This window comes from Oreochromis niloticus, linkage group LG19, assembly GCF_001858045.2.
Source record: "Oreochromis niloticus isolate F11D_XX linkage group LG19, O_niloticus_UMD_NMBU, whole genome shotgun sequence".
NCBI classification, from domain to species: domain Eukaryota; kingdom Metazoa; phylum Chordata; class Actinopteri; order Cichliformes; family Cichlidae; genus Oreochromis; species Oreochromis niloticus.
The window spans coordinates 30176672-30202085 of NC_031983.2; the positions used below are offsets into that span (position 1 = coordinate 30176672).

Genomic DNA, 25414 nt, shown 5'->3' on the forward strand with positions numbered 1-25414 from the left:
AATAAAAAATTACATTTGAGAGAAAAATGTGACGAATGTTCAGGTCAGGAAAGCAACAAGCGCAGCAACAAAAGGTTCCTGCTGGATGGTTCCTACCTGCCTTCAAACATGCAGTATGGAAGCCTGAAGTACTCATTATTTATAAAAACGTAATATTGTGGAAAAAGAATCAAAGAAATATTAAATATTTAATATTTCATCACACATAATATATTTCATCATAATAACATTTTTCATATTCTGAAAAAACAAATTTTCCACGTGTGGGACTAATAAAGGTTTATCTTATCTTAAAAGTTCACATTTCTTCATAATTTACTACAAAACTTTATTTATAATTACTGAGAATCTGGGAAATGAGCGACCAGAGCTTTTTCTGGATGTTTACATCTGACAGAGGTCTTTCATTTCCTACATCAGCATTTCTTTATCATATAGAAAAACAGCGCTTTTCTCTCAGATTCAATTATCTGAGGGATTAAATGTGCAGTTAAAGCTCTTCACACTGACAGGAAGTGACGTTTACCATCCCTGCTCTGAGACGACTGCTGTTATGAATGAAGCGAGCCAAACAGCAGTTACAGAATAATCAGGATTATTTTTATTAATTCATCTTCAGGTTCAATAATATTACAGAAAAACATCCTCTTCATTATATTTATACAGTAGTAGTAGAATGCTGTGTCATTGCTTCATTACAAGTGCTGGTCATAGTTTATAGTGTGTGCAGTGTGACACTGAGTTCAGCCCAGTGTTACGAATCACTCGGTACAAAGGCAGTTTCTCAACAACCTGCTTCTGCTCGCTCTGATGAATCTATCTGGGTTTGATTGGTCCTCCTTGGGCAGGCGGCAGGACACGCACTGATGCTGCGTTTGTGCCGTAAACGCGAGCCGCCGTAAACGCGAGCCGCCAAACGGCAAGCGAGGAAATGCTCATATTTACTATTTTAGGAATTTCTCTGAACGAACAGCCATTTGTCATCGCGCCATTCCCGTGTGACACGGACGCAGCACGAGCCACTCACATATATGCTGTATATATACGGTGCATTTGAGGTAACTGGGAAGTTTCTGGAAACCAAGCCAGAGCACTTAAAGACAGTGTTGGCACCAGAGCATCAGTGTCACGTTTAATCAGATCAGAGGACCCGCCCAGGCGCTGCACCCCACTCTCACGCCTGGAATCACACCTGCCCAAAGAGAAAGACACGCCCCCTTTTTTTATGGGCATGCAGGTGTGACAAGAAGGAGGGGGAAAGAGGGATGGGTCAGAGCTCAGGACAAAGAGCCGCGCTGCATTCAGGACGCCGTGTCAGTACCGTTAAAATCAGACAGAGCAGTTACTCCAGTATGACCTGAATGCAGCGCCTGACCTTTGACCTGTGGGTTTGGTTGATCATATTTAAATCAGGTTTTCCACTGACGTGGTGCCGGCTCTTGGTTGGTTTTGGGAGTCGAGGTGAAGAGCCTCACAGGAAGAAGTTACAGAGCTGGTTCTGCCTGGGTTCTCTCCCAGAACAGGCTGAGAACCAACCACCGCTGTGAGCTGCCTCGGCCAATCATTGGTGACCTCTCTGAGTCCAACCGTGGGCTACAATGTTTGGAAAACTGTCATTTCAGTGGAAAGTCAATAACCTGCTTCTAGATTTAGCAGCAGTACCACACCAGTGGAAAAGAAGTCCCAGCAGGAAGAATCGGATCCATTTTCCCACAAACGCAGCGCCAGAACATTAGGTAGCACAAGCCGGCGTAATGTCTGTGGTAAGAAGAGAAATTTCGTGCAGTTCCCACTCCCACCATCGATCCATGAATCCAACTACGGGACAACCCGGAAAGGACCCGGGTCTGGGTGAGGCAGCGGCACTGAGTTGTTGGAAAAAGGTGGTAACAGGATGAGTTGTCCACTTGATTTCCAAAGCAGAGCTGTTGGTGTGGGTGCAGCAGACCAGACTCAGTCTCACAGGCCGGAATGCCAAGCATCACAAATGGAAATGGGCGCTTTGGGACCGCTGATTTTGAGGTGCCAGTGGTTTTGTGGCACTTTTTATTTGTTAACATCTGATGAAGTAGCACCCCGGTACCACATCGATGGAAAATGGGTCAAAGTAGGAAGAACCGTGTTCCCATTTTACCACCAACATGGACTCTGGGAAATTTGGGAAAATATGAGCTGGTTATCGATTATACATCACACACACACCGCGCTGCAGGAAAACAGGTTAAACGGGAAGGATGAGAGGAAGTGGGCAGTTTGCGTTGGAGCTCTCAGATCTCACAGGACGCTTCTGGTTGTCGGTAACCGGTAAACATTTATCAGCAGGATCTACGGCCAGCAGCTCAGATGCTTCTGCGTTTGTAGTCGGCGAACTATCAAAGGAGGGTTTCTGCACGCTCATACAGTACGCGGAGAGAACGGCGGTCAGATGACGTTTTGATTTACAGCCTCGAACCGACCATAACGAGCACCTTAACACCGTCATGGCAAAAATACACGTGGTGTAGTTACGAGCACCTGAATGTGACACCCTGCCTTCAAGTGATGCAAGCAGATGGGAAAACCGTGAATCGCGTCTGTGCTCCGAACTCGCCGAAGCAGTTGGTTCCTGCACATGTGGTCGTGGGTAAAAATCTGAATAAAGACTCCTGATTGGACAGCCTGATCAGAGCGAGTGAAAGGACAAATCCCACACCCAGAACTCCAGACGCAAATGTGGATTAATCATGTAATCGCGCCCGTCACACGGGTGATCCCAGAGGTTAACATAAACGTCTTCCTGCTGTAAACGTCACACTCTGGTCGAACACCACTTGAACGCAGGGTTGGACCGAACCGCCAGCGTGGCGCAGCTTTGATACGACCGCGATCAGAGACGTCTTTATCGCGTTTATATCGGAGCGGAGAAATCGCTCGGCGCCCCAAAGACGAGCCGCTGACCCACCGAGGACGATTTCATGGCTTCGCTGAGACGTCTCCAGATGTTTGAGAGGGTTAAATCTGCAGAAAGGTAAAAAAGGAACACCAGAGGACGCCTGCAGTTTATTCTCTTTTCTTTTTTCATTGTTTGGCAGAAAATATTCAGTGGCACAAACAACGTGAGCAGCTTCACTCGGAGGACGTCTTCATCAGCCGTGTTTTGCTGATGTTTGGAGTCTGTGTGATCCAGGAGGAGACGCAGTGAAACGGCAGGAAGTTTCTATAGCAGGAGAGAGGACGCCAGAGCAGAGCAAGGGTAGAAAAAGGAGGAGGGTCTCTATGTCTCTAATCTATCCGGGAAAAACGCACAAAGCAAATGAAGAGGAGAGAAGAGGGCATGAATACTACTAAGATGATGATATTGTCAGAACCATGATAATAATAAATAGAATATTAATAATCATTATCATCAGGATAATAATAATATTACAGAATAAATCTCATATTTCGTATATTTTTTCACATTTTTTTTCTCCTTTGAAATACAGTGATCTCCTCAGAGCAGACCAATGAGGACTCAGCCTGCGCTGGCTCCGATTGGCTGTTGCATATGACATCACAGCTAATGGCGACCAGGTAGACATGCACCGGTTCCCCCCCCACCCCACCCCACCCCGACTGTTTCCTGTGCAGACAAGAAGTCCTGGCGTTGCCATGGTAATCGGTAGCGAGTGACGTTTCAGTCTGGAGAGAAAAAGGAGTGTTAACAGAAAGCACATGCTTCGCACGTGCTCAGTGCGTCTGCGGGGCCGCCGTACCTGCATCATAGCCGTCCGATGACCATGACGTCCACGACCTCTCCCTTGTGCAGCTCCACGTACTGCTCTGTTTTAGGGGGCAGCATCAGCAGGCCGTTGGCGCTGCGCATGGACATCAGCCTGCTGGACACCTGGTTACCTGCAGGGAGGAGGGGCGTGGTTACTCACATTACCCAAGTGAGATGTCTTACAGGACACTAACCGAGGCAGCGGTCAGAACAACATTTAAGAGGCTCGTTTACGACGCCTCTGACGTAAATCAGCTGACTGATGTTGACCACAGAGCCAGCGCTGACGGCCGGGCCTGCAACGGGCGCGTCACTGGACGCTCTGCGGAAGCCTCGGGTATCTGGGGACATGCACGATGAATTTGGGAGAAAACGTCGATTCCGTCTCTAAGAAAGCCGGTCGGAGATCAGTCCTTGTTGGGAGATTCAGAGACTTTGGAGCGAGTATCCGTGAGCTGGACTCAGCACCGTGGCAGCGGCCGGGAAAATCACCGGTGGACGACAAATCTGATTGGATGAGCTGATGTAAAGCTCTCAGGGCGGCGCTACAGGACACGAGCGTACCGGCTCATTTGGGCCAAGTGCAGTGAGGAAGCTGAACGACGCGATGCTGCATGAACATGTGCAGCATCTTTATGACGGTTCCATGATGTGAACAATAAAGTCACTCGTGTGGATGAGAAGAGGGCAGAGTTTACCACGGCGAGGAGGAAACATGAAGCAGCGCTTAGACAGCAATGACTGACGATACACACCATCACCGTGTGTGTGTGTGTGCACTCACCTGTGCTCTGAGCCCAGGGCAGCGGCTCCTGGTGATGCCAGGTGAGAATACAGCGGTGGTACTCAGGCCGGGGGTCCAGCTTAACGTCACAGGAGAGCTGAAGAGAAACTGTGCTGTTATTATTATTATTGTTATTAATATTATTGTTACTACGACAATAACTGTGTTATGTAACCCGAGTGATGCATCAAACACTCGCGCGCTCTTTTTACCATCATGTTATTATTTTATTTATTTATTGTAGGGTCACGTTCGCCTGCAGGCAGGGTTACAGCATGACCTCAGAGTGTGTGTGTGTGTGTGTGTGTGTGTGTGTGTGTGTGTGTTACCCTCGCTTTGATGATTGTAGGTCGAGGATCCAGAATGCCTTGCATCTTCCTCAGAGCAGGAATCACAAACAGGTTACACGTCACCACAGCGGACACTGGGTTACCTTGGAAACAATAAACACACAGACCACGTGTGATGATGGTGCAGAAGCTCGATAACATGATGTGGCGTGTTTACGAGCAGCCTCTGAACGATGTCATAAACGTGACGGTGGTCGGTTGGAGTTACTCGTGTCGATGAGGCCTGATGGAGTTATTTTAAGAGACACATATCTGCCTGCAACGAATATGAAACATGGCTGCAGAGTTTCTGCGTCATCTGTTGATTTGTATTCATTTCTTTTCCTCCTTACTTCATGTACTTCACAGTACAATCGTGTACTGTGAAGTACATGAACTGCTAATTCTCAGCCCGTCTCTGTGGAGGCTGCTGACGTTCAGCCTGCGCTGAAGCTTTCTGGTCTCCAGGAGGTTAAAGGCTGGGCTCAGGACGCTCTCAAGCTTCCTGCTTCGCTTTCGGATCCACAATCAGGAATCGTGACACTGATCACAGACGTCTGTGGGGACGACCTGAGGACGCTTCAAAGGCAGGTGAATTACACAGCAGGGGTATTTTGTTACCTGGCAGGGCGAAGATGAGTTTTCGTGTCCCGTCGATGTCGACTGTGGCAAAGGTAGTGGGAAGACTGAGGGACAGAAACACAGAGCAGTGTGAGCAGAGGCAGAGACTGTGGTATCAACCTTCAGGTGTACCTGCAGTACTGTGAGGAACTCCTTCAGCTATCAGAAGAAACATTCGTGACTTCAGTGAACAGACTAACAGTGCAGCCACAGGTGAGGCTCATTAACAGCCGCCTGAAGCGCTTTAAGCTCTCAGGTATTTCACACATAGTGACTGTGGATGAAGGTCAAATCAGCTGATCTGTGCCCAAGTTCTGGGACTAAAGCAGGAAGTCTCGGCTCCCGTCTTACCCTGGCTTCATGAAGACTCGGCCAAAGTGAATCTGCGCGTGCAGGTCAATATCCAGCACCTGTTTCAGGTAGTCCTGATCACACACACACACACACACACACACAGAGTCAGGTTTCCTGCACACTGACGATCAGAAAATCTGCTCAGTGCATCACTCTCTCAGTGAGCTTTACACTGAAAAACTTTAGGCCACGCCCACCTGCTGCCTCACCTGGCCCTCAGCTCGAGTAGGATTTACAGCTCGCGGTCAGAGCTGAAGAAAGAAAGGTAAATCGGCAGCTCCGCCTTCACGTTTGGCTCTCTCTGCCGTCTCACTCCACAGAGAGAGACACTTCCTGCAGCAGCGGCAAAGAAGTCCGCGCAGTCCTGCTTCACTTCCTGAGCGAGCGTGCAGGTGATACTGTAGCTGAGACTCTCAGCAGGTGGCGTGGTCTGAAGTTAGTTAAGTTACTGAAGTTACTGTACCTTCTCTCCCATGGACACACCCCCTGAGGTGATGATGACATCAGCACGGCTGATTCCCTCGTGCAGAGCGGACAGCAGGTCGTCGGGGCTGCAGAAAGAGGACACACGGGCATCACAGGAAGTTCAGGATACAGACTGAGGTCGGACTCGACCAGTGAAGGGACCCCACTGAGGGATCCGTGAACCTCAGACGGTGGATGAAAGATTAGACCCTGACTGCACCGTGCTGGAGGGTGGGGGTGGGGGGTTACCAAACCCTCCTGGAGCTTTTTTATGATGTCAGAACAGGAAATAATCAGACCGCAGTGACAGGCAGGGAAACGCGCTCACTTGTCTCCGACGATGCCGAGGTTGATGGTCGGGTATCCGTGCTCCTGGATGGTGGCGAGGAGAGTGGAGCGGTTGGAGTCTCTGATCTTCCCCGGGTGGAGGTCATCCTCCGGGTTCAGCAGCTCGTTCCCGGTGGACATGACGGCCACCACAGGGAACTTGTGCACGCTGACCTCGGTCACTCCCACCGTGGCGAGCAGGCCGATCTCAGACGGGCCCATGTGAGTGCCTTTAGCCAGCACGCACTCTCCTCGCCTGATGTCGTGACCTATCGGCCTGCGTGGACACAAAAGCACCAAATTGTCTGCGCTGCTCCACCCATTTGACATCCACGACCTGAGAAGCGTTCCCCTCTCACCTGATGTCCTGCCCAGGCCGGGCCTGGACCATGATCCTCACCTCCAGCTCCTCAGTGCCCTGTAACAGACGAACAGGAAGTAAAGCCAGCAGGCACACGCACAACTCCATCAACCTTTATCCTGGTGTTCTTACATCCTCAGACTCCCTCAGCAGCTCCGTGTCTTCTACTTGGACCACGGCGTCAGCTCCGCAGGGAATCGGAGCGCCGGTCGTCACCCTCATCACCTGACCTGGCATCACTGTGTGGGTGGGCTGAAAACACAAGAAGCACAGTTTACAGAGCGATGACATCATCAGGTAATAAGGCTTTTAGTCAAGGTTGAAATTCACAGTAATCAGGAGAAGACGACGACTTCTCTGCTGGAGCAAGTTTTCTAAATTCTGGAGCCTCAAGTGGACGTTAGAGGAACTGCAGCTGTTAGTACGCCAGCGTCTGGCTGCAGAGGTCGACTCCCAGGACTTCCTGCTCTGTGACACGTGTGGCTCTAAAGACCGAACTCAGTGATGTGCATCAGTCTGCCCTCCTGATCTACATTCTGCACATACGTGAACTTGAACAGTCCGAGCATGGCTCACGCTGCACCGCTCATAGAGAGTGTACCATGAGCCCACTCATAGATAACACTGAGGTTACTTAGCAGCGTCTTGCACAGAATCTGATTGACGGATGATGGTTATGCACAAAGCTGCTGTGTGAGAGCTGACCTGCTGTCCAGCCTGCGATTCCCCCATGATGAAGCGATCTCCTGGGCCATCGGCAGCTAAGAGTCAAACGTGAGTCGGTTAGAGCTTTCAGTTCAACAGCTAAAAGGTAAAACAACGCAGATGTTTGAGGCGGTGCCGACAGTCTCACCTCGCACAGCGTAGCCGTCTTTAACGGAGGCGGGGAACGGAGGAAGGTTGTCTTTGGCATAGATGTCCTGAGCGAGAACTCGACCCAAACCATCTGCGGAGAGAAGACTTTCTCAGAGACTCATGCAGGACAAATTCATGGTTTCACTACAATCTGAACACTGTGGGAGGAGCGATTCTCGTGGACTGTGGAGGAACGACGGAGGAGGCCGCCTACGGTCCTGACCGGACGAGCTGACCGACAGCGGGGAAAAGCCGATCAGACTGACGTCAACCTGGATTGACTTTCAGGTGGAGCAACATGTATACAGTTCAAACAGCGTGTGCAGGTGGTGAAATACTTTTTATAATACTACTATTTCCCATCAGATGCCATCACCGCAGCAGCAGCAGCTCTGTAGTGGACACGTGGGCGTGCAGGGCTCGATACTCCTGTGTTAGAGTTAATTAGCAGCACACACACACACACACACACACACACACACACACACACACTGTACACTCACACACACACACACACACACACTGTACACTCACACACACACACACACACACACTGTACACTCACACACACACACACACACACACACTGTACACTCACACACACACACTGTACACACACACACACACACACACACTGTACACTCACACACACACACAGTACACTCACACACTCACACACACACACACAGTACACTCACACACTCACACACACACACACACACACACACACACACTGTACACTCACACACACACACACTGTACACTCACACACACACACACACACTGTACACTCACACACACACACACTGTACACTCACACACACACACACACACACACTGTACACTCACACACTGTACACTCACACACACACACTGTACACTCACACACACACACACACACACACACACACACACTGTACACTCACACACACACACTGTACACTCACACACACACACACACACACACACTGTACACTCACACACACACACACACACACACACTGTACACTCACACACACACACACTGTACACTCACACACACACACACACTGTACACTCACACACACACACACACACACACACACACTGTACACTCACACACACACACACACACACTGTACACACACACACACACACACACACACACACACACTGTACACTCACACACACACACACACACTGTACACTCACACACACACACACACACTGTACACTCACACACACACACACACACTGTACACTCACACACACACACACACACACACACACTGTACACTCACCTCTGTAGTTAATGACTTCAATTCCCAGAATAGGCGTCATCTCAAGAACAGTGATGAAGGCTTTGTCCATGGATGTCAGCGGGAACGGCGACATGCGATGACGGCGCGCCACTTTACTGATGTCGACTGCGCTGTGGCCTACGAGCGCGCGCGCGCACACACACACACACACACACACACACACACACACCTGTAAACACCTGCAAACTATTTTTTCGAGCTTTAAAGGTAAACGAAACACACACACACACACACACACACACACTGAACTCACTGGCTCTCAGTATGTTCTCATTGCTGCCACATCGTGACTGAACCTGCAGAGAAACAGATTATTTTGATTAAAATCATCTTATAGAATAATTTTCTTTTCATGCGTCTCATTCACAGGATGTGGAAACACAAACAATGACTCTGGATGCAACATTCAAGCATTTCAGGAGCACCGAGAGAGCGAGTTGGGTTAATTTTAATCATCAGAGCAGTCTGAGTGTTGAATAAACAGCAGATATAAGCCAGAGCTTTAATTCTGCTCTCCTAACTGATGTTAACAGCTGAAGATGAACAGCAAATTAAAACCAGAGGTCAGAAAGCCGGCGTCTTCTTACTAAAAGCAAAGGTAAATAAGGTTAATGATTGGCTGCTTTGCAGAGATGATTTAAGCATAATTTGATGCTACATTTTTAGCCCATTTATTTTTAAATGTACCACAACTGAAGACATTTCAATAGATCTGAGTGTTTCCAACCATCACAGTCCCATTCATTCCCATTCAACAGACAGCACACGTCCCGAGACTTCCTGAATAAAGTTCATGCACATAACGAGAGCTTCAGGACACTGCTGACACCCGGACTGACAGTGATATTCAAATCTGACCTAAAGATACTCATCTGTAACAGTCTAATGACGTTGTGATGATGGTTACCGATGGTTACTGGGAGCGTGGGGGGGGGCTTCATAATGCTAACTCTGGTTAAATGGATTTTTTGGTCCAAACTTTAAAACAGACTTTGACCGTTGGCACGTTCATCAGTTATCGGTTTTAAGTTTGTTTTGCAAGTTAAAATTAAAAGCATGAGGCATAAAACCTCAGAAACCGATCTGTTGCTCAGAACACGTTAGCATCTAAAATATGCTGAGTCATACACAGACTGTCCTACTTTGCCATGTTTCTCTGTTGTATGGTCTGTATGTCATGTATGTTTGTCCAACAGCTGACAGAGCAGCATACACACACTACACCTGACCTGGATGTTATAAATGTCTGATACAGGCTGTAAAGCTAAGCTACAGCCAGCTAGGTAACCAAGCGCGCTCTAGGCTAGTTCGCCATCTATTTAAACGGTTACACCATTTAATTTTTGACTAAAATCATATTTTTATATAAAATGTAAATTATAATAATGGTTCACTTAACAGGTAAATGATTTTGGCAAGCTAGCCACCTAGCATTTAATTCATTTTAGGCATAATTTAGACAAAGTTAGCCAACAAGCTATGACTTAGCTACACTGCATGAATCTAGTAAGGATTAGCTCGTAATATTCACTGACAAAGAAACGTGAAAATAACCAATAAAGCTCCCAGATCAGATTGTATTTAGGGTTTCATTTTAGATAGCTTTTTATTCATTACATTGGCAGGTTTTTTGGCTAATGGTAGCTAATATGAACTTAGCTGCTAACACACACAAATTACTTCATAGTCAACTTAGCATGTAGCTGGCTAACCTTAACTCGCTGTCTAGAGTCTTTATCTAAACCCTGTGTGAAGGGTTTGTATTTGAGAGATGTTCATTTGGTAATTATTTCTAAGCTAACATTAGCTAGTGGCGCTCATTCAAATAACATGTTAGAGGTGACCAGAAAGCTGGGGAATATGTAATTGATTCAGTAATGTTACAATCAGTTCAAATACTAGTGATTAAAAAAAAATAAAACAACAACAACAACGAAAAAACAAAACAAAACAAAATATGGAAACATATACAAGAAAACAAGTATATAAGGAATAATGGAGGACCCAGGATAGCACCTTAGGGAACGCCACGGGATAAACAGGGAGAAACTTTTCTTAGCGTGTTTTTTAAATTACATGGTAATCTGTTCAGATACTGGCAATAAGAAAGTATTTGATATTTGAAAAAAATGGCACCTGAACCAAGTCTAACTGTGAATAATCGTTTTTCTGCTCCAGTGAAATCGAACACACCGAGTTTGTTATTCACCATAAATCGGCTCGGCCCTGAAGCTGGAGCTCGCTTTTTATGTCAGGAACTCAAATGTGATTTTTCTGGTTCTATGAAGTGAACGGAGGAGGTTAGGAAATAAAGAAAGTAATTAAAAGCTCTCATCATGCAGGAAGTGCTTGTCATTGTTTGATAAAGGGCTTCGATCAGCAATCAGCGTACATGTACTGGGCATGCTCTATGACCGTTACACAGCACAAACAGGAAGCTGCAGTTTCATGCAGAATGGCGTTCTTTGTTGCCGAGCTCTTAGCGGTGCTGTCTGTGTGCATGTGTGAAGGTTTGTGTGTACCTTGGGTGTCGGGCACGAGGCGGTGGAAAGGCGGGAAGTCGCCTGTGTCGCCCGGGGTGACTCGGAGGGGGTGGAGCTTAAAGAGGCCGAATCTCGTGGAAGCACCTGAACACCTCGAGAAATGATCGAGTCCGGGATCTACACACACACAAACACACACACACACACACACACACACACACTTAATGCTAGTCCAAGAATTTCCTTCAGTTGTTTTATTGGAACCTAAAGCTGCAAAGCTGAACACTTACTCCATAACCCCTGACCCCCTCACAATCAGCTGTTCTTTTTATAACTTTACTATATTTAATGAAGTCATGCAAAGTTTTACTTTCATACTCTAATTACTTTCTGATTTTTTTTTTTTTTACTACCAGCGTAAGTATCATATGTAGAATGAAAAAGGGAACTCATAATAGGTCCACCTTAAAAAAAAGGCTGTATCAGATAATCTTCAAGCTAGTTCAGGCAGGAGCGGATGAAGAATGGTGACTGACACAATGAACTGACCAATGAGAGGAGAGGACAGGTGCACGTGTGGAGTCTCACCTGATGGCCATGAGCAGAGGAGCAGGTGAAATGAGTGGGAGGGGCGAGGGTGTTGCCAGGCAGGTAGGGACTCCCTTTAGCCATGAGCACAGCATGGCTCATCTGATGGACACACAGGCATGCAGTCACCCACACACACACACACACACACACACACACACACACACACACACACACACCCCCACACCCACAGAGGTGAAGGACATGAAATGGGATGAAGTGAAACATTCCACACGTCACAGCTCAAACCTGAGCTCACACACAGACTCATTCTGTAAATAAACTGATACGACGGGAGGCTGTGCGCAGTCACTGTGGGGGCGTGGCTTTAAGAGGAACGTTACAAACTAACAACACTAAAGCCAACAGTTAGTCCACACCGGACATCCCTGCACTGGGTAAACCCTTACACCATGGAGGTCATGTTTACACGCGTATTGATGAACCAAAACTGTCCTCACGTCATCACTTCCTGTCGTCTTCTCTCTAATAAACCATAACGAGGCTTCAGTGTTAAAACCTGACAATTTATTCCTTTTATAAACAAGCCATAATGACCAGTTTGATCTAAACTTCTCGACAGCGTCCAACACAGGTCACGTGATGCTCTGTCATGTGACCTGTGGGTCTAAACGCGATGACAGTTTGAAAAACGAGTTTTCTTGGTGGTCATTTTCTCCAAAAGTTGAATCTGTTCATCTGGACGTAGCGTTTTGTGGGAGAAAACGCTCCCACAAAACGCTACGTCCAGATGAACAGATTCAACTTTTGGAGATTTACTTTCCTGGATGATTGAGAATGCATCAAGACGTTGGTGCTCATTTCTTCTACGGTTATAAGAACCTGCAGAGCAATGCCCCGTGGGCAGAGCCTGTAATGACCCGCGGGACCCTGAGTCGGAAGCGTTTTGTAAATGTCGTTGCGCTACCGGGAGGCGGGCCTCCTGCCTTCCCTCCTGCCCGTGGAGCGCTCGCTTCCCGGTGGTGTCTGTGCATCCTGCAGCAGCCGCTGCATGCGGCTGTAGTACAGTAGCTGCTGCAGTGACCCACTTTCCCCACACTGATCATTAAACTTTCATCTGGCAGCTTCCAGCAGCGCCGCCGCTCTACATGCGGCCTGCGCGTGGCTTACCTTGGCAGCGATGGCGGCTGCGGTGATGTGGGAGGAGCCGTGCTGGTGGTGGTGGTGATGATGGTGGTGGTTGTGTGCGTGCCGACCTCTCCTCCGGTCCTCCTCTTCGTCCTCCTCCTCCTCACACTGGGTCCCGCGCTCCATGGTGTGTGTGTTGGTGTGTGTGTTGGCGTACGTGTTGGCCTGCAGAGGGGAGGGGGAGGGCAGCTGCTCCAGGGCGGCGTGCGTGGATTTCACCCGGACCGTGGCCTCGCGCAGCAGGTCGATGGCATGAGGCAGAGCGGGGAGAATGAACTGAAAACACTCCTGAAAAATCAAAGTTTCATCATCATCATGGCGTCAAACGCTCACGGCAGACTCTGCACGCACAGTGGATCGTTTACACGAATGGTAGTTGCGCGGAGTAGTCCAAGCACAGAAGTCCAGACTCCCCCATCCCAAACCCAGCCACCTCCTCCAGCTCATCCAAGTCATTCCCAAGCCTGTCCTGGGTCTGCCCCGGGCTTCCTCAGCCAGAGGACGTCCAGGAGGCGTCCTGGTCAGATGTCCAACCATCTGAACTTCGATGTGGAGGAGCAGCAGCTCTACTCTGAGCACATGTCAAAAGTCTGAACTCCTCCCTCCATCTGTAAGGGAGAGGTCAGCCACCGAAGGGCGAGCTGCTCCTTTCAGAGTTTTCCAGAGTCGGGGTGGTTACCCTGCCATTTTTTGGCTTTCTCATCCCCGCCGCGAACTGCTCCTGTGTGAGCTGGAGGCCACCTGAACAGAACTACGAGATCTCAAGAGCACAAAGGTGAGACCCTGCACCACCTGGCTCCGCCTACAAATCCTGTCTGTAAACAGTCCGACTCACTGCCGGCAACACGGAGCGAGCTCGGACTCAGTGTGGGCGTTAGGGACACACAGAGGTCCATGAGCTCCCACACTTTACAGATGCATGTGAACTGGATTGCAGTGATGTATGACAGTATAGTGTACTGGTTTCACTGGTGCACACAGAGTCTGAGCTCAGATACACCGTCCTCCTGACTCAGCCTGTGTTACTCTGAGCTGTGGATTTGGTGGCTTGGATGCTCAAACTTTATATTTTTAGACTCTGTTGTACTTTTTAAAGCTGCTCGACATCATTTCAGGACATTGCCTAAACGCACTCAGACCGTGCTGGTCAGGGAGAAGGTTGGAGACGCCCACAGAGGTCTGCAATCCAACATCTGTAGTTTTGTAACAACGCAGTTCAACTCTTCCTACTTTAACGGTAAATAACTCAAACGCTGAGCTCCACCTGACCGGATCGTCGCGTCTTACCCGGCGAGTTCAGTGCAAAGATCCACACGGTGCAGACTGAGCAGAGTAAAGTCAGACTCGTACCTGAGAGCCTTTCTTGCTTCCTGGAAGGTTGATGATCAGAGTTTTACCACGAATACCACAAACAGGCCTGCAGAGGAGAAGACACGGCACACAGAGCAGGTTAGAAAACAACCGTTTCCACGCTGTGTCAAACTTAAACTACACCATTCATCAGAATCCTGTGTGTAAACAAACAGGAAGTGACACGTTCAATGTGACTGACAGCACCTAACCAGGTGAATCAGAGATGTGATTGGCTGTAAGAAGATCCTCCCAGAGAGGCCGAGAGTTCAAGATGGTCACGTGACAGGACTGTTAAGGCACCATTAATGCTGCAGCACATCTGGAGGTTCAGGAGGAACATCTGCCACCGTCTGCTTCTTATCCAGGCAGACAGTGAACGAACCTCACGGAGCTCGGTAACTGACCCGAGCACAGCCATGACATCACCCTCTGACACACCTGCTGATCACCTCAGAGGGTTAAAGCGACGCAGCTCGGTGGGCAGACGTGCTGCCGCATTAAATTCAGACAGTTTCCCAAAACATTCCAGATCCAGATGTGAATTTACAAAAATAAACGCACGCCACGTTACAGTGACTGGTCAATGAGCAGTGAGAGCGCTCACCTGGACAGCATGCCCAGTGGCGTGACGTTGAGAGATCCCATCAGCATGGCCAGAGCCATTCCCGGAGCCTCTCGCTCGATCACCTCCTTGGTGGCCTAGAAAACGACAAACCACAGCGAGTTAGAACACGGCGGTCTGCCGTCGAGCCGCGCCTCTGAACCTCCTGTACCTCAGGAGTAACATCTCTGGGAGCAAAGCCGGTCCCTCCGGTCGTGAGGATGAGGTTCAGCTCCTGTTCGTCGCACCACTCCAGCAGAGTTTCCTGCAAACACACACAGCTCGTCACCGCCAAAATAAAAGCACCAACACCGAGCGGCCGCAATCTCTGACTCTGTAGTCAGAGAAACAGAAACGTGTCAGAGTCTGAAATGGCGGCGGTGGCGATCACGTGGACACAGCTAAGGATGCATAAAGACAGCGGCCATGCTGGAGCAGACGTCAGTACACAATTAGAAATAATCACAACTCAGAATTTTTACTGATTTCCAATTTGTTTCAATCCAAATCCTTAACGTGTATTTATGATGCTCAGCGGGTTTAAACCAGTTTACTTACATCTGACAGGACGAGAGCCACGGATGACCTCACTTACACAAAGACCCCGCCCACTGACAGACAAATGTCTGTGAAAAAGCGTTCAATCTTTTCCCTTTAGTGGCACAAACTGAGATATTAAAAAAGGACTCCTGTTTTTGGGATTACCTTGATCTCGTCAATCTCATCTGGAACGATCTTGTAGGCCGCAATGACTCCTCCTAGTCTGCAGGAAGTGACACAATGACAGTTACTGTCACGCTGCTCGTGTGTGTACATGCATGCTGCAGATCTGCTGATGACGACTCACAGCGAGGGGTCGTGGACCAGGTCCTTCAGGTTCACGCCGCTGCGGTCCTCAGCCAGGTTCTTGAAGCAGCTGTCGCTCACTGCAGGGGAAGAACAGCTCAGCACGGTTTCTCACACACACACACACACACACACACACACACACACAGCTCCTCCTCACTTCCTGTCACGTCTCGAGTTCCAGTGCTGCAGGTTTCTAACACTGAGCTCAGAGTGTGAACGCTGTGAGCTCAAAGCTCAGGCTGCTCTGAACTCTCAGGCTGGACCTGCATGATGTCACAAATAGGGGATGCCCTTGTATGCTCATCTCAGCTGCGGAAGCCCCGCCTACTTGTTGTACGAACCCTCTGTTTGTGAGAGGCAGCCAATCAGAGCTTGGAAAGAAAAGTGTCTGGACTTCTTTAAGTTGTTTTTTTCAGTTCTGAAGAACTGAAGAAGCTTCATGGATGAGGGTGAAACGTCTTCAAGCTACTTAAAGAAGTCCAGACGCTTTTCTTTCCAAGCTCCTTCGACTACGATCACCTGGATGACTGAGAACCTTCACAGACAATCAGAACAAAGCTGTCTTAAAGGTGGAGGAGCTAAATCGGCTCATTTCAGGCATGGATGAACTGAGGAGCTGCACTGGGCTCAGTGTGAGATAAAGAAGGATTATTATCAGCTGTGAACCATGCAAAGCTGCTGTAGCAGAGTCCAAGGATAACAACAGGGAGCTGGAAATGAACAGGATGAGTTTTTTGGAGGATCGAAGATTCTCCACAAGTTACAAGAACACAGACACCAAAATATCATCGTCCAGTCTCAAAATGAAAAAGCAGGAAGTGAGCAGAACAGGTCGTTGTTAGCGTCGTCCGTGTGAACCAAATCTTTATTTTTGAGGGGAAGTGAGAGAGTAATGATCACAAAGAATAAATGGCACTTACAAATGAGAATGACAGAAACAACAAATTCAAGGACGCCTGGCAACGCTGTGCCAACAAGACACAACAACTGCACAGTTTGAGAGCAGCGGGACAAAACAAGACCTGCAGGTCCTCGTCGACTCCAGCAGAGCGTCCAAACAAAACCACGGCCACGGGGAAGACCTCCTGCACTGATCACATGACCAACAATGACCACAATGAAGTAACAGCTGAAGAGCTCCATGTGAAGATCTACTGATGAAATGTTGCGGCCGTGTCGTCAGAGCTGAAGGACTAGTCTTCAAGGACCTGCTCAGGGTGAAGTGCTGCAGAGGAAGACGGAGGAAACGGCGGTCCGATAACTCTGAGGGGTGGGCAGGGAAGACCTCGGCAGATTCAAAAAACCCTTGCTCACAACTACGAAGCTCGTAGAAGAACGCCCTCCTGCAGGCGTGCTCAGTGCCGCTGCAAGTCCAGAGTTAACGGACCAAGACAAACAATGAAATGGCAAAAAGCAGCGCATCTAAGGAACCAAGAATAGACCAAGAGCTCACACATCACATGACAGGAAGCCCTGATCTTCCTCATCCAGACTTTGGACTTCAAAGGGGGACAACGTCAGTCCACTTCAGCTGTTTGGTTAATTTCCTCCTGCTGCTTTCTGATCCCTGGACTCTACCCGAGTATCCTCACCTGATTCACAGCTCAGTCTGGTTTCCAGTATGATTTCAGTGGTTTGCTTCGCAGGTTCACTTACATCGCAATCTCTGACGAGCAACAATAAACGAGAAGAGTAACGCCAAAACATAGGTTGTTTTTTTATTTTATTTATCATGCTCCTCTCGTCATTTATTACTTTATTTTACGTCAGGAACTCAAATACAAGGTGTCAGCATCCGGACTGAGAAACGTTTGATCAGTGCTCCCCTACGAATATTAGCAGAAACAGTCACAGTCAAAAGACAGTAGGAAAGTGAGCAGAACATAATACTATTACTCCAGTCCTTAGCTAGTTTAAAATGATTTAAATACAACCGTAAAAAAAAAAGTGACATATTAAACTTAGTCAGTATTCATTTAAGGGAAAATAGGTCAAAATACAGAAACTGTGTGAAACCTCCACCCTCGCTGCTTCTATAGGAGAGAACAGGGTGGATCCACATTCTGCCAGCAGTGGATGCAGCAAATTCACCCCAGGATCAGAGCGTGCAGTGCTCAAAGGAACTGAACAGGAACGATGTGCTCTGAGACGAGACCAGAGTGGAGATGTTTCTCCAACATGCGCAGCAGCACGTTTGGAAGAAACAAACAGCTAGCAGCTGTGAACACGGTGGAGGAGGGATGATGATCTGAGCGCACCATGAACTCCAAACTGTCCCAGAGTCAGTGTGAGGCCGGCTGCCCCACAGATAAAGCTGGGACCAAACTGGGTCATCAACAGGACAAAGATCCAATGGAACGGCTGAAAAAGGAAAGAACGGAGCTGCTGCAGAGCTCAGAGAGCTGTGCATGAACGAATGCTGCAAACCTCAACGACCTGAAGAAGAGCGGACCAAAGCTCGCCCACAGTGATGACACAGACCGATCACTGCAGGTTACTGCTGCTGAAGGAGGAGCTACAATACTTCTGGATTTGGTCTTTTTGTTAAATAATTACTGTGTAATGTACAACGTGTTGTTCATCTGAGGTTGTATTTTCTTAATTTTAACACCTATTTTTTTCTGATGTCCTGACATGTAAAACCTTACGACAGACAAAAGGTGTACGATGCAGTATCATGCTCTGGTTGTCAGTGTTATTTGGTGTGTTCAAACTTTGTTTTCTCTGCTCGTTAAAGTCACTAACGAGGACAGAACTGCGAGCACGGCGGATGAAAGAGCAGCTGTTCTCTTCCTGCTCCACAGAGGGCACTCTCGAGCTCATCCTGGATGAATGGAGCTCTATGGAGCTGAGGAACAAAAAATGTACATTTCGTGGCATAAACATTTTTCTCATGGAAATCTTCAGCATGTTTTTACTAGAAAGGATTGAAACAATATATACAGTTGTATTTTTAGACATTTTAACAGGTTTTTAATGCAGTAAAGTACCTTTCTGTGAGCACCACAAGCCACTTTAATACATCCTCCATTTTGATTTGGGGCATGAAGCCAGCAGCAGTTAGCATCACCTTCAAACACTTCAACCACCGTCTGCTTCTTGATAGTAACTACGACGGTAACACCTGCAGGAGGCATCACCTGGAAAAGAACGCCATCGAGAGAGGACGTCCTATTCTAAAACTCACCAATCAGCACGTGTTAGCCGAATGCTAGTGTTTTGTGGGCAAAAATCAGCGTCACAGTGAATAAAATATTGATCATTACAGTTGATTTGTTTCAGTTCACAGTACTGATTCTGGATTTGTGGGAACTAGCGTGTTTTTGTGTGGAAACCGGTGGAAATCATTGAGGGCCCTCCCACAGCGCCCCCTGCTGGGCGCACAGTGGACTGCCCATGTTATCCTCAGTTAGCTAAGCATCCCTGTCCAGTTTGCATACTGGGTTCACTGGTCCCAGTCCTCTCGCGAGCACGACTCCGGGGCAAACATCAGCTACAGCTTTGGTGCCGCGCTGCGCGTTCATGTTTAATGTTGGACTAAATGGCGTGAGGAGGAAAAACGCTCATTACTGCGTTAAACGGACACTAACGGGGTAAAACCCCGGCCGTTAAACAGCCGCGAGGTCCCGTTATCTTAAAAAAGCCCACCGTGAGCCGAGGCCCTTGTCAGACCCGCAGAGAGACATGAATAATGCAGCTCATGTCGGCTCCGTAACGGCACACTGCTCAAAATATCACCGGCAAGCTAGCCACTAACACCGGAACACCGCGGGGTTACCTCCAAAATAAAAGCACGGTTTCTCGTAGACCCTCACTGCAGCACGCACAGCTCGCCTCGTATTTTGAAAGAGCTCCCCGGCCCTTCTCCTTCCTCCTGGCCGCTTCACGCCGAATAAAACACCTCTGAGCGCCGCAGTTTCGCTGACAGGTGCAACCGGTGCTCACACGTTAATCCGCAGTCACACACAAACACGTTAATCCCGTTCTTTAGCGTGAAACGCGCACCTGTGCGCCAGCAGCCGCGCGGCTCTCGGGGAAACCGGTTAGCATGCGGCTAACGTTAGCCCGCTCTGCAGCGGAGACAGCCCGTATCGTGACACCGACGTGCGCAGGCAGCCGGGCACAAAACGGCGCACAGGTGCGCTGCCCAGAGGCGTTTTAGCGCATGTGATGACACGGTGTCCTTACCTGTGAGGATCCCCACGCGGGTCTGATGGTCGTGGTTGGTGAGCACCATCCCGTCCGCCGCCATGTTTACAACCTCTGTCTGCACTGTGACGGCGCATACAGAGGCTGGGGGTGGAGGGGGAGGGGGTGCTGCACCTCTGGAGGAGGACCGGTGTGTGCATGCGCGTGCATTCTGAATCCCCTCCAACTACCGATACGATCGGGTGACCCGGTACCGCCAGAGCCGCACCTGCAGCTGGATGACCTCTGAGTGGAACCGTGACATTGACCCCACCATCTCCTCCAATCACAGAGCAGCTTTAAACAAACGCAGGTGCCAAACTCAGACCTGCGCTCTGTCTAACATCCAGCAGGGGGCGACTCCTCTGAAGCCTGATTGGATAGAAGTGTAACAGAAATGAGCGTCCTGCTCACCTGAGCTCAGTGAACACCTTCCTGCCTTTACAGGCTCATTCGCTGCTCTCAGGTGTGACTGAAGTACACTGGAAGTTTATTTTGGAAACCTTGGTGGCATTAGAGTCGGGACGGAGCAGGAAGCTGTCGTCTGAGTGCACGCCATCAGACCCCCGGTTCTAAAAATAAGTTATCTGTTTCTGTTATGTTCACCTTTACAGACCCACAGCATCCACGTCAGGTCGGAGTCATAATGTCACCCATCCTGTACTGTGAAGGTGGATCCTTCTTATCAGGGTTTATCATCATGGCAACTGATGTTGCCCAGGAGTAGGGGAGTTTCTAGATTAGAGATCAGCAGGTATGAAATAACTGAGCAATCAGATCTCTGGAAATTAGCGTCACACTCCCTAAAGATCCCTCTGAGCTGTTCAGCAGTGTTTTGTTCTGTCAGCATTTAAACAGGTTTTATTCTTTCCTCTCAGCGTTAAAGTCCACCGAGTCTGCAGCTCAGAGGATAAAAGCTAAGACCGTCTTTAACACATTAATGAAACACTCGATCGTAAAGACACGGCTGTGATATTAATCAGTCTGTTCTGTCACACAGGCTAAACTTTATTAATACAGCAGCTCTTCCAGTGTTTACACACACACACGCACACGGGTCCTCCTTTGTGAAATCAGCCGCTCTGCTGTGAGCACATTTATCCATGTTTCTGATTGGTCAGATGCTGCTAGCCCCGCGCCTTGAACGTACAGGTTAGACCCTGGGTGAACTCAGCCAGGTGAAACAGGCTGATGTTAGGATAAGTGAACGTAGATAACGGACAGTTATTTTTTTATCTGATAATTAAATTCGGTCTTTTTTTTCTTCGTATTGTTGAGATTAGGACGAGATCGCAGTTCGAGTCATCAGCACTAACCCCGCCCATCGAGAAAATCAGGTGAGAATGACCGAGCCGGGTTAGTCTCTCACTTGAGGCTCAGTGAATAAAAGCTGATGTTCATTTAACGCTATATAAATAATATTTAATAGAACTGATTTATGCCCCATGTATGCAGGATTTATGCTCCTGCTCTCTGGTGGCACACAGAAAAGGATTGTGGGAATTCAACCTGCGCAGAAGCTACAGAGAAACGTTCAGCCCAGGACATCACTAACCAATCAAAAGCTCTGTTTCTGATGAAGAACACTGGTTGGAGCAAAGCCTCGGTGGGATCTGAAAGGATCTGCTGACACTCGTCCAGGTTGATTCCATTTATTTAAATTAATGCACTGTGCCCCCCCCCCCCCGGTGGGCTGCGATGGTACTGCAGGTGGGCCACAGTAACAAGTTTAAGTTACTCATGTACAGTTATTTGTTTATATGCATGAATTTGAATGAAAGTGAATTGGAGCTGGTATCACCAGTGTCCCAGATTACAGCTGTTCTATTTGCTGAAACTTTTTCTGTATTTTTGCCAGCGTTGCTCCTCGAGGACCTCAGGCTCCTCCCTGGTTGTGTGCGTCCTGTGAAAGGAGGTCCAGGCTGATGAGGAGGAGGAAGAGGCTGAGCTGGGAGTTCAGTCTCCGCTGTAGATGATCTTTATGGTGGCCACGTCTCGCTCCTCTGCAGACTCGGCGCCTCTCTGAGTGTTTCCTGTAGAGAAGAGGCTCGAGTTGACCTGGAGGATCCACTCTGTGATCCTCTCCTCGCTGTAGTACTCGTCATCACTGCCATCCTCCTCCTCCGGTGTCTCTACATGACCTCTGACCTCTGAGTCCTCAGATAATGTTTCAGCAGCTGAGTCATCGGAGCAGAACTCTCTCTGCTGCCGCCGCTCCTCACAGGCGCCGCCATCATCTTTAACCGTGACCAGCATCGTCGTCGCACGGCCACCGTCCACACCAATGATGTCATCACTCTTCTGCTGTTCCAGCCGCTCAGCGAGCGCCGGTCTGCCGTGGATTTCGCTGAGTCTGTCCGATTTCTGGATTGGTTTCCCCCGCTTTGCCACAAACACATGAAGGATCGTATTTCTGATGGCAGGCGGAGCTGCAGGGACTTCTCCTCTGCCGCCGACGGGTCTGGAGCCCCTGATGGGCGGCAGAGGGATGTTAGCGGCCTGTTTCAGCTCAGATTGGCCTGTTTGTGATGACCTTTGACCCGTGGTTAACCTGCTCACGGTGTGAAGTTTAGAAGATGATCTGTTGATCCGCTGGACGCTGCTCTCCAGAGTCTGACTCGTCCCCTCGCTGACAGGCAGACCCCAGCGCCCGGACTTCCTGCTCCTCTTTAAATCGAACCGATCGTGTTTTCTGTGCACGGCTGCGTCCGAACTTCTCATCGCTCCTGCTTGCTGTTGGCTCAGGAGACGGATCGGACGCCGAGCCCTTCTTTTAAACGCTCCGAGAGACGGTGCCTCCTCCACCCACGTCCCAGCTCAGCCCCGAGGAGTCACCTGATCTGTAACAGTACTCCGGGCAGGCCGGCGAGGACTCAGACTCTTCATCAGCTCATTCACTGCAGACGATGAGCCACCCATCACCAGTGCACAAACACAGAGCCTTTAAAGAAGCGCAGAAAGGAAACTGTGATGTTTGCACAGGGCTGGAGGTCTTTACAGCACTCTCCGATTATCGTAAATCAATAAAAAAAATTAAAAACTGATTAAAACTGAAATCAGACGTCACAGTAAATATTTTAGGTGCAGATTTAACCTCAGAAAAGAAACAAGTCACAATGGATTCAGTGAAGTTATAAATCCGATTGATTCTTGATATAAAAACACATCTGTGATATTTTATACTCTGAGAAAAGGAATTATTCTCTGGGATCGGCCGTCAGAGGAAACAGAACACCACAAAATCATCACGTCTGCAGGTTAAACTTCCTGTCCAGGTGCACTTCGTTTCTAATTTCGCTTAATTAAAAACATTATTTATTCACCCGGCCCTGCAGTTTAGCTGGAAAACCATAGACTGTATGCAAACAATGGTACAGAAGTCCAGTTATGGGACTCGAGTTAGCTGAGGTGATGCCTACCAGACAGCTGCTTGTAGCACCACCCACCTGTCAGTCACAGAGGCCACGCCCCTAATAAACTTTCAATTATCTATGGAGACCAAACAGTTTGTGTATCAGGCTGTAAACATGTTTATTTCTGCAGTAAAGTTTTAACATGGGAGTCTATGAGACTGACGCACTGCTGGAGCCCCTGCTGGACGTCAGAGGAACTGCAAGTTTGGCACAGCCCCACAGGATGTCTTTAAAATGCCCCAAAGCATTATTATTATCATTATTATTATTATTATTATTAGCAGTTTTTTGCATCTGTACGCGTGGCCTGATGTCGGGGTTTTCGGTTTATTGTCCCGTCTCTGATGAAATCTACCTGAATTTAAATAAATATATTTCTCAGCTGCCTCTCTCGCCTGATGAATCCTCCTGTAAAGTATTCACAGGTGAGATCTGATCTGCAGCCGTGGACGTTGGACGCGATCATCGGAGCAGGAAGTGACGGCAGGACCGCAAACCTAAACCCGAGACTTCAGTTTCCAGTCACGTTCTCTTTTAAAGAGCTCCTCCATCCAGTCCCACTTCCTGCTCACCTAATAAAGTCTGTCCACATGGAGGAGGGGGTGGGGGGGTTAGCAGTTATTGCAGTGTGCTGATTGGCTCGCTGTCAAATGTCCAGACAGTTCAGCGTGTTCAGTCCACCGCCAACAAACACGTGCATGCCACTCTCAACAGTGCATCTGATGAACTAAAGCTCTAAAGTTGCAGCATGGCCTCTGACACCGAACACCACCTGTACAGGCCGAGACTCACCTGGTGATCTCACTCTTTCCACCAACAGCCAGCGAGGAAGGTGTGTGTGTGTGCGTGTGTGTGCGTGTGTGTGTGTCCTCTTCCACTCTGGTTTATCACACTAGTTTTGATGGAACAGGCTGTGATGCTTCTGGTGTATTTCCTGTTTTAAGCCTGCAGTAATCCAGCTGTTTCACAGACTCCTGATAATCATCGACCTGGATCAGAACAGCTGTTTTTGGCTAAAGTTCTACAGGAAGTTGTTTACATCAAGCTGTGACTGAGGGGGCTTTAAGTAAGTTGGTTACATGGAATTTTGTTCCACAAGCACAAAGTAAAACACTTAACTTAATGAAGCATTCAGTTTATACCAGGCTTAATTTCCTAATGATTTTAAAATAAATGTTTATGATTACCTCGGTGTCGTTCCACTCCTCTGCAATCACTAAAAACCAAGGAATTTAACACAGGATCTTATTACCCTCTGAATATGACTCTTTTTGTTTTCACCCAAACAAAAAGATCCAAACATGTAAAAACCGTCCAGTAAAATTTGTTTTCATACAGAAAATGTCTGTGATCAGTTTTAAACTCACGAATAAAGTGCAGCATGCCGTAACCGTGGGAAAAACGCTTCTACCAATGAAATGTGCTTCTTTTCATGAACAGGTCTGAGCCGTAAAGATGACATCATCACTGAGCCAGCATTGATGTGTTATCGGTAGTGACATGTGTGGTGATTAAAAACAAAATCAGAAACAGGAAATGACCCCACAGAGCACATGAAGCAGAAACAGCTGAACCATGAGGGAACACTGCCCCCCTGTGGTCAATGTCGGGAACTACAACAGTAATAATAATAATAACGAGACGAAGTCAC

General features: G+C 48.3%; 1 protein-coding gene and 1 long non-coding RNA gene across 8 annotated transcripts; one reads left to right on the forward strand and one right to left on the reverse strand.

The window, feature by feature from the left end:
• Positions 1-578: 578 nt before the first annotated feature.
• Positions 579-25275, reverse strand: gphna (gephyrin a). 6 transcript variants are annotated; one of them, XM_019348568.2, is made up of 24 exons: positions 25131-25275; positions 24951-24979; positions 16161-16239; positions 16019-16076; positions 15486-15578; positions 15317-15411; positions 14710-14776; positions 13342-13647; positions 12211-12312; positions 11662-11799; positions 9393-9435; positions 9119-9256; positions 7837-7929; positions 7689-7744; positions 7116-7235; positions 6982-7040; positions 6624-6899; positions 6294-6381; positions 5828-5901; positions 5477-5541; positions 4856-4959; positions 4527-4623; positions 3735-3873; positions 579-3266 (listed from the first exon to the last, which is right to left on the reverse strand). In XM_019348568.2, exons 1-23 carry the CDS (start codon positions 25226-25228, stop codon positions 3740-3742), a joined length of 2412 nt encoding a protein of 803 aa, XP_019204113.1. In that variant the 5' UTR covers positions 25229-25275; the 3' UTR covers positions 579-3266; positions 3735-3739. The 6 variants fall into 6 exon arrangements, with proteins under 6 accessions (XP_019204113.1, XP_005461955.1, XP_019204114.1 ...); XM_005461898.4 differs by having other exon boundaries at positions 579-3660; XM_019348569.2 differs by lacking the exon at positions 12211-12312 and having other exon boundaries at positions 579-3660.
• LOC112843115 (uncharacterized) lies at positions 20811-23842 on the forward strand. Of its 2 annotated transcripts, XR_003215257.1 has the most exons (3): positions 20811-21687; positions 21806-21991; positions 22209-23842. It is a non-coding gene; the product is annotated as an uncharacterized LOC112843115 (long non-coding RNA). The 2 variants fall into 2 exon arrangements; XR_003215256.1 differs by having other exon boundaries at positions 21806-23842.
• Positions 25276-25414: the final 139 nt, after the last annotated feature.